Raw genomic sequence first — 12,878 nt, forward strand, 5'->3', positions numbered from 1 at the left:
TGACTCAAGAACAAGGAAGAAGATTCCATTTCTTATAGCTCTTACAACAATATCTCTGAAAATATAATTCTTAGATAATAATATAGTCTTAGCTTAGCTGCGTATCGACTTTCAATCTCTTGGTCCCTTTGCCCAGTGAACATTCCTCACTATTTATAGGGCTGGGAAACTTGAGGAGGAAGAGTTTCCTCTCTCGTTACAATTCGCGTAAATGGAAAGATCATGTGATCAATGTTGAATGCAAGGATCGTGGGATTGAGGCTGAGTACACTGATAGTGGAATCGTGTGTATTCCATATCCACGTAACTTGATCCCTGAGCTATAGGGATTGAGCTGATGACTCATCACGCGAAAGCTGAATTCGCTTAATGTTGAATGCTCTGCACGGATCGCTGAATATCTTATTCTGGATGTGCCAGCGAGGCATCCTGCTCGGTCTATTATTCCCGAGCAGATGCTCCAAGTAGACTCTGTTGGAAATATTTTACCAGGATCTAGATTTACTACCAAGTATGTTTGATTAACATCCTAATATGAATTCTAAAACAATGAAATAAACACATAAGAGTTTAAGAAAACCTTACACTGGGTGCAGCAGAATATAATGACTCATTCCATTCAGATCTCTAGCCCTTGATTCCTTTCTGTAGCAGAGCATAATCAAGATTTGAATCTGGATCTCTTTCTCTCCTTCCTTTGATGTTGATTCTCCTTCTTGTTGTTTGGATTCTCCTACAGTCTTACACACTCTGATTGAGATACCACTTGATGTGTGTGGGCACTACTCTATCACTCAAGGAATTTTCGAAATTAGAAGAGAAAAAAAGAGAGAGGAATGGCTTTCTCTGAAAGAAACAATGTGCAAGTCATGAGTTCCCTGAAGCCAATACTTTCTATTTATAGAATGCCTTCTAGGTTTAGGTTAGAATTGTATGGCATTAAAATAATGGAAAAATAAAATGGTAAGCCTTTTGCATAGTGGCGGTCATAAAAGGAAATTGGGCCTCACTTTGCAACTTTCCCATTTTGTTGTTTTTCATTCCCATTTTCTCAAAAATGCCAATTTTCCAATTTAAACTTTTAAATGCCAATTCTAATTATTTAATAAATTAAAAAATAATTATTAAATAATATAGTCATTTAATATATTTATTAATTTAGACATATAAAGTCTCTTAATTAATAAATAAACCTAGAATATCTTTTCTTTACAATTTTCCCCTTGCTTAGTGAAAATTCATAAAATAGACATAGTCTAACTTTAGAATTATAATTGATTAATTAAAATCAATTAACTGAGTCTTACAAGCAGTATGGTCTCAACTAGTATGAGGACCATGGGCCTATATTAACCGAGCTTCCAATTAGTCGAACCGAATTCACCAAGTAAATTCCCTAACTTATTAATTCCTTATTGAATCCACACTTAGAACTTGGAATTGCACTCTCAGTCATATAGAACGCTCTATATGTTTCACGATATAAATACGCTATTAGTTATCCATTGTTATAATCCTAATTTGATCAATGACCCTCTAATAGATGATCTACATTGAATAGGCACTAAATTACCGTTACACCTTCAATGTATTTTATCCTTAAAATACTTAGCTCCGTATAAATGATATTTCAGCGAAGTGAAATGAGATCTCCACCATTTATCTCTGTTTAGCCAAGCTCGAAGGATATCATCGTTTCACTTCTAAATTCCTATAGAAGTTATAGACTCCTTATTTATGTTAGCGCTCCGACTCAATTATACAATCATGTTCCCAAAATGTACATATCACCCTGACCCAAAAAGTAGGCTTAACTAACAAATCAAAGAACATGTAATAATCTTGAGATCGAACCTAATCATATCAGGATTAAGATCATTTGATCTAGGATCAACAGGTGATATTGAATTGAATAGATATTACGGTAAATTTTAATATATCTAATCAAAGTTCAATACCGGTCCCTTCTGATGTATCCTCCATACATCCGATACTGGTAAACTTTGCCAATGCCCTGGAAAGGACATAACACTTATCCAAGGTGTAATAATACCTATCGCTGATTGTCATGTCCGTCTAAATCCAGTGAACTGACAAATTAGGGAATAAACTTTCGAACATATAAGTAAGATTATATTCCACTGTGCTGACAACACTATAATCATTAACAAATTCATATGTTCTGGACTTCAATAGAATTCATACATTATATATATAATCATGAAATAAATCATGTGAACCACGCAACATAAAATGTTACTTCTGATCTTTATTAATAAGTAAATCTGATTATATTGAAATGAGTTTTATTTAGGGCACAAAACCCAACAAACTCCCACTTGCACTAATATAAAACAAAATGTGCATATCAAATAATCTCAACACCTTGATATACAAATCAAGTGTAGTAGTAGTAGTAAACTACTCGTAATAGGATCTGACAGGTTGAATTAAACACAACCTCTTTTCCACCTTCACTCTTCCTTAATCACAAAATCCTTGATAATGTGAAATTCCTCTCTATATGTCTACTCTCTTGGGATATTAGAATCTATACTTTTGGCAACTTCTTTTGGTTAATCAGGAAAATAACATTAGTAGTTAAGACAAGTTGGAACGGTGCCACAAATGTATAGAACTTTCCTTAGACTGAATAATTACCTTTCCTGCAACTTTATTATTCAGTCTCTCTCTGGTGGACTAAGAGACTTTAGATAGGTTTTTACACTTCTCCAAAATCACTACTCCACCCCGAGAGTAATCAACATCTTATAGCAAGACTTTCTAGCACAGAGGCAAGTCTCAAAATCTGATATGGTGTAGTCTAAGAGTTTTAAACACACCCTTATCGACTAACATATAGTTCCTCTTCTTAATCTTAATATTTACTTGATTGTCTTCCAATGTTCTTCTCCTGGATTAATCTGATACCTACTCATTACTCCCACTCAACAGCAGGTATCTGGTCTAAGGCATACTAAAGCATATCTGAGACCTCTCACTGTTGATTTAAGAAATTCTTTCGTGGCTTCATCTTTTCTGGAATAGTTGAGACTTTTCCTTAGATAAATAAAATCTATGCCTAGAAGCCGAGAAGCTTCTATAGATTGCCATTAGAAAGAAAATGCTCCAGCATCTTACTAAAGTAAGTTGCTTGCACTAAAGTAAGTAATTACCAGGTATACAATAAGCCATATGTATAGATAAACTCAAACCTATAATACTAGGAACAGGAAGTTTTGTTAAGTCTATTGAATAGACTTATTAACGAAAATTTCCTTTTATGTCCTTGTAATAGAAAACTTTAGGTTACTCCATGTGAATGGATCAAACCATAGTTCTCTTGGCTTTTCTTCTTAGTTTCTTATCTTGACAATCCATTACTTGTTTAAACTTACAATGGATTTTAATCACTAGTGTCTTCCAAGTCATAAGAAGGTGAGTTCCTAGAAACCCTCCCACTACGACAAGGTACCGTGAATTGTGTCTAAGAAAACTAAATGGTATTGACCTCTTCGGTTGTGTCAAGACAACAGAGGCAGTGGGATCATCATGTAAAGATGATAGAACACTTTTGGAATCAAGAAAAAAAATATCTCCTTTATTTGCTACTTTATTTTCAGACTTAGTCATTCTCTTAGAAAATTAGTATTTGTTTAAACAAACACTTTCTTATCTAATGACTATGGGATGGTCCACCCCTAATCACTTAGAATATCTAACAAACATGCAAACCATGGTTAACAGTTCTAGCTTTTCTTAAGATTTCGATTAGGTCATCCGTGAAACTAGTAATGATTTACATTAAGTATACAACCATTGCATCATTCTAAAATTATACTACCATAGAAGGATTTAGGCAACGACTAGTAACTAATCATAAATATGCAAACCGAATTTCTAGGGAGGTAAGTTTGGATATAATTCAAAATCAATTTAATGATCTTTGAACTGCATATCTACTAACTATTTCTCCACCCCTATCAGTTCGCAAGATCTTTAACCACTTACCTTAATGGTTTTTCACCATTGCTAGAAATTCATGAAATTTTTCAAACATTTCAAATATCTTTTGCTTAAGGTAAAATCTAGAGTGATCGTTTTAAGAATACAACGAAAACTCATATCCACCCCTGAATGTACATCCATCTGCGAATGAGATGAACTTAATTTCAGTGGATATAGGCATATTAACTCTTTGCAGAGAATGATCTTGTCAAAACCACTATGAACAAGATACAAATGCCATAGATTTATAAAATATGGTTGTGTCTTTTGATGATTTAGGTTTAGTTACATCAAAGAGTTCTTAGAATAGTGCAAGTGGATTCTGGTCACAGAATACTAAACTCATACAATTTGAATCCATTGAAAGAAAATTGTTATTAAACACCTGTGAAAGTGTAACTGTATAATGAGTAATTCTTTCTTGGACCACCACTACTAATCGAACTCTAAGTTTGATTTTCTCATACAAGTAGGAGATTTCTAAGATTGAGGATTTATATCATTTTGGGATAGAATTTCGGGAATATAATCATATGCGTCATTTAATATCTTAAGAGAATATATAATGACACTATATGATTTATAAATCATTCATCCAATGATATGAGCTAAGAGGAATTAGGATAATTTCGTATTTAAATAGGAATCCAACGATGCTCCGATTAGCGAGAGTCAAAGTAATCTTATTTATACAATTTTCTTGTTTCATATTGTAAATACTAGTCTAAGGTGTCATCAATTGATGAACAGCTAGATGTTGCATTTACAATATTTATCTTTCGAGATCTAACACTATTATGTTTGTCTAATGGTGAAAATCCATTAGGAATTTATCTCATTAGAACAACAAACCAAGTTAGACCAACAATGAAGATTCGAAATTAAACTACAATTTAATAACAGAAAATAACATGGTTCAATATAATTTCACACACAATTCAGAAATTATTAAGCATTTAGCAAATAACAAAGACATATGAAAATACAAAAGAAGCACATCTTAAATAATTTCTAAGGTTTCCAACAAACTGATACAGTGTCCCGTTAGGCAAGAGTCAAAGTATCATTCATTGAATAGAGTTGTCAGCTCATCTAAAATTCAAACCATTCTAGCAACCTTTAATTCGATCAAAATAAGAATCCAACGTTGTCCCGGTAGGCGAGAGTGAAGGTTATTCTCATTTTATCAGCTTCCACCATTGTTTCATGTTTTATAAGTTTATCTCTAAGTAGTCACCGTAGGGAAGAGTCTAATAGAGACGAAAACTTACAAAACACCTATCAAAAGAGATCTTACGGTGTTAAATGCGTTCAACGAATAACCATCCATAAGGGGGACGAAGTCTAGCGTCTCGAGGTTATATTGAAAACATTTAACTATTGTAAGGCCAACAATGGAGATCGAATGTCCTAATAATAAAGCTCATTATTTAAAGTGTATTTTCTTCTAATATTTATTTTAATCAATTTATTTTAAATATATATTTATTTAATTAAAATTTTCAATTTAGAATGAAAAATTCTAAATATTAATTTTAAATTAAATATTTATAAATTATACTTAGATGGATATGAAACTAACATAATTATTTTCATCTTAGTAATAATTTCCAATAAATATTCAGAAAAATATTCAATTTAAGTTATTTCAAAATTAATTTAAATTAACTTACAACTCAAATTTAATTTCTATAAATATATATTGCATTTCGAAAATTGAAGTATTTAAGAATACAATTTTCGAAAAATGTTTTAAAATAAAATAAAAATAAATCCTGGAAAAATATTCTAATTTTATGTTGGCCCAAAATTAATTAATAAAAATTAATTTTCAACAAAAAATATAATTTTCCTATTTAATTAAATATTTAAGAAAAATTTCAAATATTTAAGTATCATGATTAAGAATCAACTTAAATATTAAGTTTCTATTTAATTAAATATCACTAGAAAAATACTTCAAGCAAAACAGATAATATCTATCTAGACTTTCATTGACTAATTAATTTAATTTCTAATTATAATATATATTAGTTCATTTATTTTAATTAATCATTAAATGAAAAAAAATCATTGATTTAAGTTGGTCCAAAATAAATAAATAATTTCAATTTAATCTATTTTTCAAATAAAATTCGAAATTTCTGCATTTAAGAAATGCAATTTCGAAATTGTGGGAAAAAGATTAATAAAATGAAATAAAATATATTTTGAAAATTATTCAAATTTAAGCTGTTATGAAATTTTAGAGAAAATTTCCAACTTAAAATAATTTTCTATTTAATTAAATACACTGAAAATAATAATATTTAAGTATCATGATGAAAATCAACTTAGATATTAATTTTTAATTTAATTAAATGTATTAAATTCAAGAAATAAATAATTAAGTATAGAGAAGGCTTAATTATTAATTTCTAGTTTAATACTAGGAAAAATATTCTTAATTTGAATTGTACCAAAAATTAATTATTAAACAATAAATTTCACAATCAATGATATTTTCCTATTTTAATATTAGTAATAATAACTAGTATAGAAATAACTATCTAGAAAATATCTCAATTTAACTAAGTATCTTTTCAAGATTTGGAAAATATCTAATTTAAGTTGTTATAGATAGAATCTATAATATCCAACTTAAAAAGTTTCCAAATGAAATTTAATTAAATATCAAAATTAAGTGGTAACTACTTAATTTAAGAATATTGTATTTTAAGTTTAAAAGCAACTTAAAAAATATCTTAAGAATCTTCAATAACCAATTCCTAGAATTCCTCAACTTAATATTAAATTCAAAAGATATTCAAATTCAAGTTAATAAGGAAAATTAGTTAGAAATAATTAATTTATAACTTAAATAGGAATATTTAATGAAATAATTAAAGTAAGTTTCAGAAAGAATCTAGTTAGTTAAAATTTTTTATTTAATTAAATACAAAAAAATACAATAGTTTATCTAGAAATTAATTTCATTAAACTAAGAGTGTTTTTCTTAAAATTAACTTTAAAGTATTAAAATGAAAATACATTTCATATATTTTAAAAGTTAATTATGTTGCTAATCAATTTTATTAGGTTAAACTAATTTAATTAACTTTGCACAGTTATCCAAATCAGGCAAATTGGCCTTCACAATTGGGGTAGTTCATGTGAGGGGAAGCTGGGTTCAGTATGTCGTACCCACTTCTATTGGCCCCCAACTCTCACACAAGGCCCAAAAGAGAGGAATTTAACCTTAAAGTGAACAACTGTTATTAATTGAATAGGCTCAAATACTAAATGGACCTAAATAAAATCTATCAGGGTGTGACATTTTATTTAGCAACAACCTATATGCATCTATAATAAAATAAACATATAGACTCACACAGGCATACAGATTTGGATGGATCCTATCATGTTACTAGGTCATACACAGATGAAAGAAGAATGTGAAATTTACCTGTTACAAATTATTTACTTGACCTATTGACAATTGAACCATGGGTTAAAATCAGATCATTTGATCTGTCAACAAGTTAACCATGACAATTTAGATCAAGCAATAATAGGTTTTAGAAAAACTTACAAACAATCTAAAACACATACTCCTGCAACAAGTTAGATTGGATAGTTGATGTAGGATTTATATAATTTTAAATTAATTAAAAAAAAATTCGAAAATAAATTTAAATAAAAAAAAAATCGATTTAAAAAAAATTTAAAAATAAACCTACATTTTTTGAAAAATTAGGTTTCAACTAACCTAAATATCATTTTAAAAAAAAAATTACTAACCACCTTTTAAATTTCATGTTATTTTATAAATTAAATATTCAATAAAATAAAATGATAAATACATACCCTTTTTCTGATTTTATAATTTAATTTAAGTAAAAAATAACAAAATTTAAAAGTTAGTAAAAATATCTTATTTCCTTTTAAAATACCATGATTATAATAATATTATTTTAAATCTAAATAAGGTCAAATTACTTAAAATAGAATATTTTTATAAAAGGAATTTAATATCTGACCTTAGATTTAAAATTAAGATAAAATAATCAAATTTTTTAAAAAAAAAAATAAGAAAAGAGGTAAGCAAAAATTGATTTTTAACTATTTTTAAAATCAAATTACACTAATATCTAAAATTAATTTTAAAACAATCAAATAAATTTATTTCTGATAATTAGATTTGAAATATGAAAATTAAAAATCAAAATACAAAACTACACAATAATCGGAAGTTAATTCCATGAAATAGCATGAAAAATCGAAGAAAATGAAAAAATTTGCGAGCTTTACACATCCTTGGGCGCACGGGGCTGCTTGGGCGCACAAAGGGTGCTGCCAGCAACCAGCCACGCGCATAAAGGTGTGTCACCAACCCCGATTTTTTCAAAACTTCAAAAAATCATAACTAATTCAAATAAAATCGAAATTGAGTTCTGTAAAAAAGAAAATTGCTTAATTTTTTCCAAACTATTCAATGAAAATAATTCTAGAAACGAAAATTTAATTATTTTTCATAAAATTTCACAAGCATCAATCAATCATCATATAACACACAGATCAACATGAAACCATCCAAATCAACAGATATCATCGTTTTAATTCATATTTCATGAAAGTAAATCATTACCATGGCTCTGGTGCCAGTTGTTAGAAATATTTTACCAGGATCTAGATTTACTACCAAGTATGTTTGATTAACATCCTAATATGAATTCTAAAACAATGAAATAAACACATAAGAGTTTAAGAAAACCTTACACTGGGTGCAGCGGAATATAATGACTCCTTCCATTCAGATCTCTAGCCCTTGATTCCTTTCTGTAGCAGAGCATAATCAAGATCTGAATCTGGATCTCTTTCTCTCCTTCCTTTGATGCTGATTCTCCTTCTTGTTCTTTGGATTCTCCTACAGTCTTACACACTATGATTGAGATACCACTTGATGTGTGTGGGCACTACTCTATCACTCAAGGAATTTTTGAAATTAGAAGAGAAGAAAAGAGAGAGGAAAGTGGCTATGGCTTTCTCTGAAAGAAACAATGTGCAAGTCATGAGTTTCCTGAAGCCAATACTTTCTATTTATAGAATGCCTTCTAGGTTTAGGTTAGAATTGTATGGCATTAAAATAATGGAAAAATAAAATGGTAAACCTTTTGCATAGTGGGCGGCCATATAAGGAAATTGGGCCTCACTTTGCAACTTTCCCATTTTGTTATTTTTCATTCCCATTTTCTCAAAAATGCCAATTTTCCAATTTAACCTTTTAAATGCCAATTCTAATTATTTAATAACTTAAAAAATAATTATTAAATAATATAGTCATTTAATATATTTATTAATTTAGACATATAAAGTCTCTTAATTAATAAATAAACCTAGAATCCCTTTTCTTTACAATTTCGCCCTTGCTTAGTGAAAATTCATAAAGTAGACATAGTCTAACTTTAGAATTATAATTGATTAATTGAAATCAATTAACTGAGTCTTACAAGCAGTATGGTCTCAACTAGTATGGGGACCACGGGCCTATATTAACCGAGCTTCCAATAAGTCGAACCGAATTTACCAAGTAAATTCCCTAACTTATTAATTCCTTATTGAATATCCACACTTAGAACTTGCAATTGCACTCTCAGTCATATAGAACGCTCTATATGTTCCACGATATAGATACACTATTAGTTATCCATTGTTATAATCTTAATTTGATCAATGACCCTCTAATAGATGATCTACATTGAATAGGCACTAAATTACCGTTACACCTTCAATGTATTTTATCCTTAAAACACTTAGCTCCGTATAAATGATATTTCAGCGAAGTGAAATGAGATCTCCACCATTTATCTCTGTTTAGCCAAGCTCGAAGGATATCATCGTTTCACTTCTAAATTCATGTAGGAGTTATAGACTCCTTATTTATGTTAGTGCTCCCACTCAATTATACTATCATGTTCCCAAAATGTACGTATCACCCTAACCCAAAAGTAGGCTTAACTAACAAATCAAAGAACATGTATAATACTCTTGAGATCGAACCTAATCATATCAGGATTAAGATCATTTGATATTGGATCAACAGGTGATATTGAATTGAATAGATATTACGGTAAATTTTAATATATCTAATCAAAGTTCAATATCGGTCCCTTCTGATGTATACTCCATACATCCGATACTGGTAAACTTTGCCAATGCCCTGGAAAAGACATAACACTTATCCAAGGTGTAAGAATACCTATCGTTGATTATCATATCAGTCTAAATCCAGTGAACTGACAAATCAGGGAATAAACTCTTTAACATATAATTAAGATTATATTCTACTGTGCTGACAACACTATAATCATTAACAAATTCATATGTTCTGGACTTAAATAGAATTCATTCATTATATATAATCATGAAATAAATCATGTGAACCATGCAACATAAAATTTTATTTCTGATCTTTATTAATAAGTAAATTTGATTATATTGTAATAGGTTTTATTTAGGGCACAAAACCCAACAGACTCCACGTGTCACCATTCTTGTGATGCCACGTCAGAGTGCAAAATTTGGGATAACATTTGGTGTTGTCTAAATTCTTCCAACAACATTTGGCATCGTCTGTGTGAACGATTTTTTCTTTTGATTTCAGAGGAAAATCATAATGGCTAGAAACCAGATGAATGGAAATAACAACACAGGATCTTTCAATGTCGGAACAGTGAATGTTCCACTCCCAGGTAATGGAACAGCACCTGTCGACACCATCAATGGAGGAGTGGGACGTACCACTGTTACTCCCCTCAACTTATTTCTTGAAACCACCGGTCATGTTGGAGAAACATCGACACTGGCAGCCACTGTTAGATAGTTCCCACCTATCACACCAGCTGTGGTGTCCGAAGGAATCATTTAACTAACCACGGCCCAGTACACGACCCTACAAGAGCAAATGCAGGCTTTGTAGGCTGAGATCAATGGAAGGTTTAGGACCCGACGTCCTCCTCGAGTACCAAACACGCGTTTGGATAACCCTCAGGTAACAAATACAAGGCGACAAACTAATAATCCCTCTCGCAGAGAACACCAGACTGGACAGGAAGGACTCGAGTTGAACCAGCCTACACAAAGGGAACAAGTCACACGAAACGCTAATCGCGAGGTGCCACAAGAGGAGGATCCTGAGCGACGCAACCCTCGAAGCAGAGCCCAGCCGCGAAATGAGGTATATGATGTTGAATTTTATTCTTCATCCTCACAAAGTCATTCTCCTAGTGTCTATACTAGGTCTGGCTCCGTGGAGACACCACGAGGAGGGAGATACCAAGTTGACCGGGGTGATCTTCGTGATCACCTCAACGCAATTTTTAGGTCACGGTCCCAAATGCCCTGAAACTGCGATGAGCCCCGTGATCCCCAAGTGGGCGATCAAGGCACAAACAATGGCAATAATCTAGCAAATGTTGTCAACCTCTAACGCACCAGCTACGACTACTGAGGTAGTGATCCTATCTGACATAGCTGCGATTGCGACCGCACCTGTGATAACTTAGAACAACACCATCGTGTCAGGGGGTGTTGATAAGAGCATCCTGCTACGAGCATTGAAAATGATCGAGCAGCAGAGAAAGCCCATTTACAAGCTCCCTGCGACTTCTCCTTTTACTGAAGAAGTGCGACAGGCTCGACTTCCCAAGGGATTTAGGTTATCTGAGTCGCTAAAATATAAAGGTACTACTAATCTCATAGATTACTTAGAAAAAATTTAATACAATTATGGAAGTAGACCAACTACCTCAATTAACAAAATGTAACGCTCATGATTTGTTCAGCCAGTTGCCAGAGGCGTCCATATCAACTTGGGAGACATTCATAGATCTATTCTTGATCCACTTCCAAGCCACGATGATGTACAAACCGCCTTATACAACCCTGGCTAACATCAAGCAGGAAGTCGGTGAGTCCTTACAGGATTATTTTAAGTGTTTTAATGCTAAAGTAACCATGGTCGAGAAGGCCCCCGAGTCTTCATTAGTTTGTATGTTAATTACATGTGTCTTGCCAAGAACCGATTTTTGGAAGGAGTTCCAGGCTCGCAGACCAGATTCATTTGTAGAATTCTTCGCCATGACTGAGCCACACAAGAGAATCGAGAATTCTCTAGCTGAACTAGAAAGGGTGAAGGAAAAGCGCAAGTCACCCGTACCACGATCACGATCTCAAAGTCCTAGAGGAAAGAACCGCAAAGGTAGAAGCCTGAGAAGACGCAGCCCCCAGAGGCAGCAAAGTCCAAAGCTTGCCAAGTCCCCTTCCAAGAAGGAGACATCTCCAAAGAGAAAAGGAGGACCACGCTTTGTTAATTACACTGAACTGACGGTCCCCCGCGATCATATTTATGTGATAGAAGAGAAAAATAGAGTCTTCAGAAAACCTCCCCCAATTAGAGGAAATCGTGACAAAAGAGATCCGAAGAAGTTTTGCAAGTACCATAAGGACATCGACCATACCACTCTGGAATGCTGGTTCCTACAAGACGAAATCAAAAAATTGATCAGACGAGGAAAATTCAGTAAGTACAAAGAAGAGCGGAGAAACTCATCCCCAAGCGGATGAGAATGACGAGACAAACAATGCGAGTGGTTCACGAACTCCTCACAATATCTTAACTATTATTAGAGATTTACTAATTAATAAAAGATAAGAAATCATTCTATGTTGCATGGTTCACATGATTTATTTCATGATTATACTTAATGTATAAATTCTATTAAGTCCAGAACATATATAAATACGTATATATTTGTTCATGATTATTGTGTCATCAACACAGTGGAAATAATTATGATTATATGTTCAAAAGTTTAATTCCCATGATTTGT

At 31.8% G+C, this 12,878-nt stretch overlaps 1 protein-coding gene across 1 annotated transcript; it reads left to right on the plus strand.

Annotated features, from left to right (window-relative positions):
• The first annotated feature begins 11,775 nt into the window (after positions 1 to 11,775).
• On the plus strand, positions 11,776 to 12,612 carry LOC133037017 (uncharacterized). Its single transcript, XM_061113812.1, has one exon. The coding sequence runs from the start codon at positions 11,776 to 11,778 to the stop codon at positions 12,610 to 12,612; it is 837 nt and encodes a 278-aa protein (XP_060969795.1).
• Positions 12,613 to 12,878: the final 266 nt, after the last annotated feature.

The sequence above is a fragment of the Cannabis sativa genome, chromosome 4, assembly GCF_029168945.1.
Source record: "Cannabis sativa cultivar Pink pepper isolate KNU-18-1 chromosome 4, ASM2916894v1, whole genome shotgun sequence".
Taxonomy (NCBI): Eukaryota; Viridiplantae; Streptophyta; class Magnoliopsida; order Rosales; family Cannabaceae; genus Cannabis; species Cannabis sativa.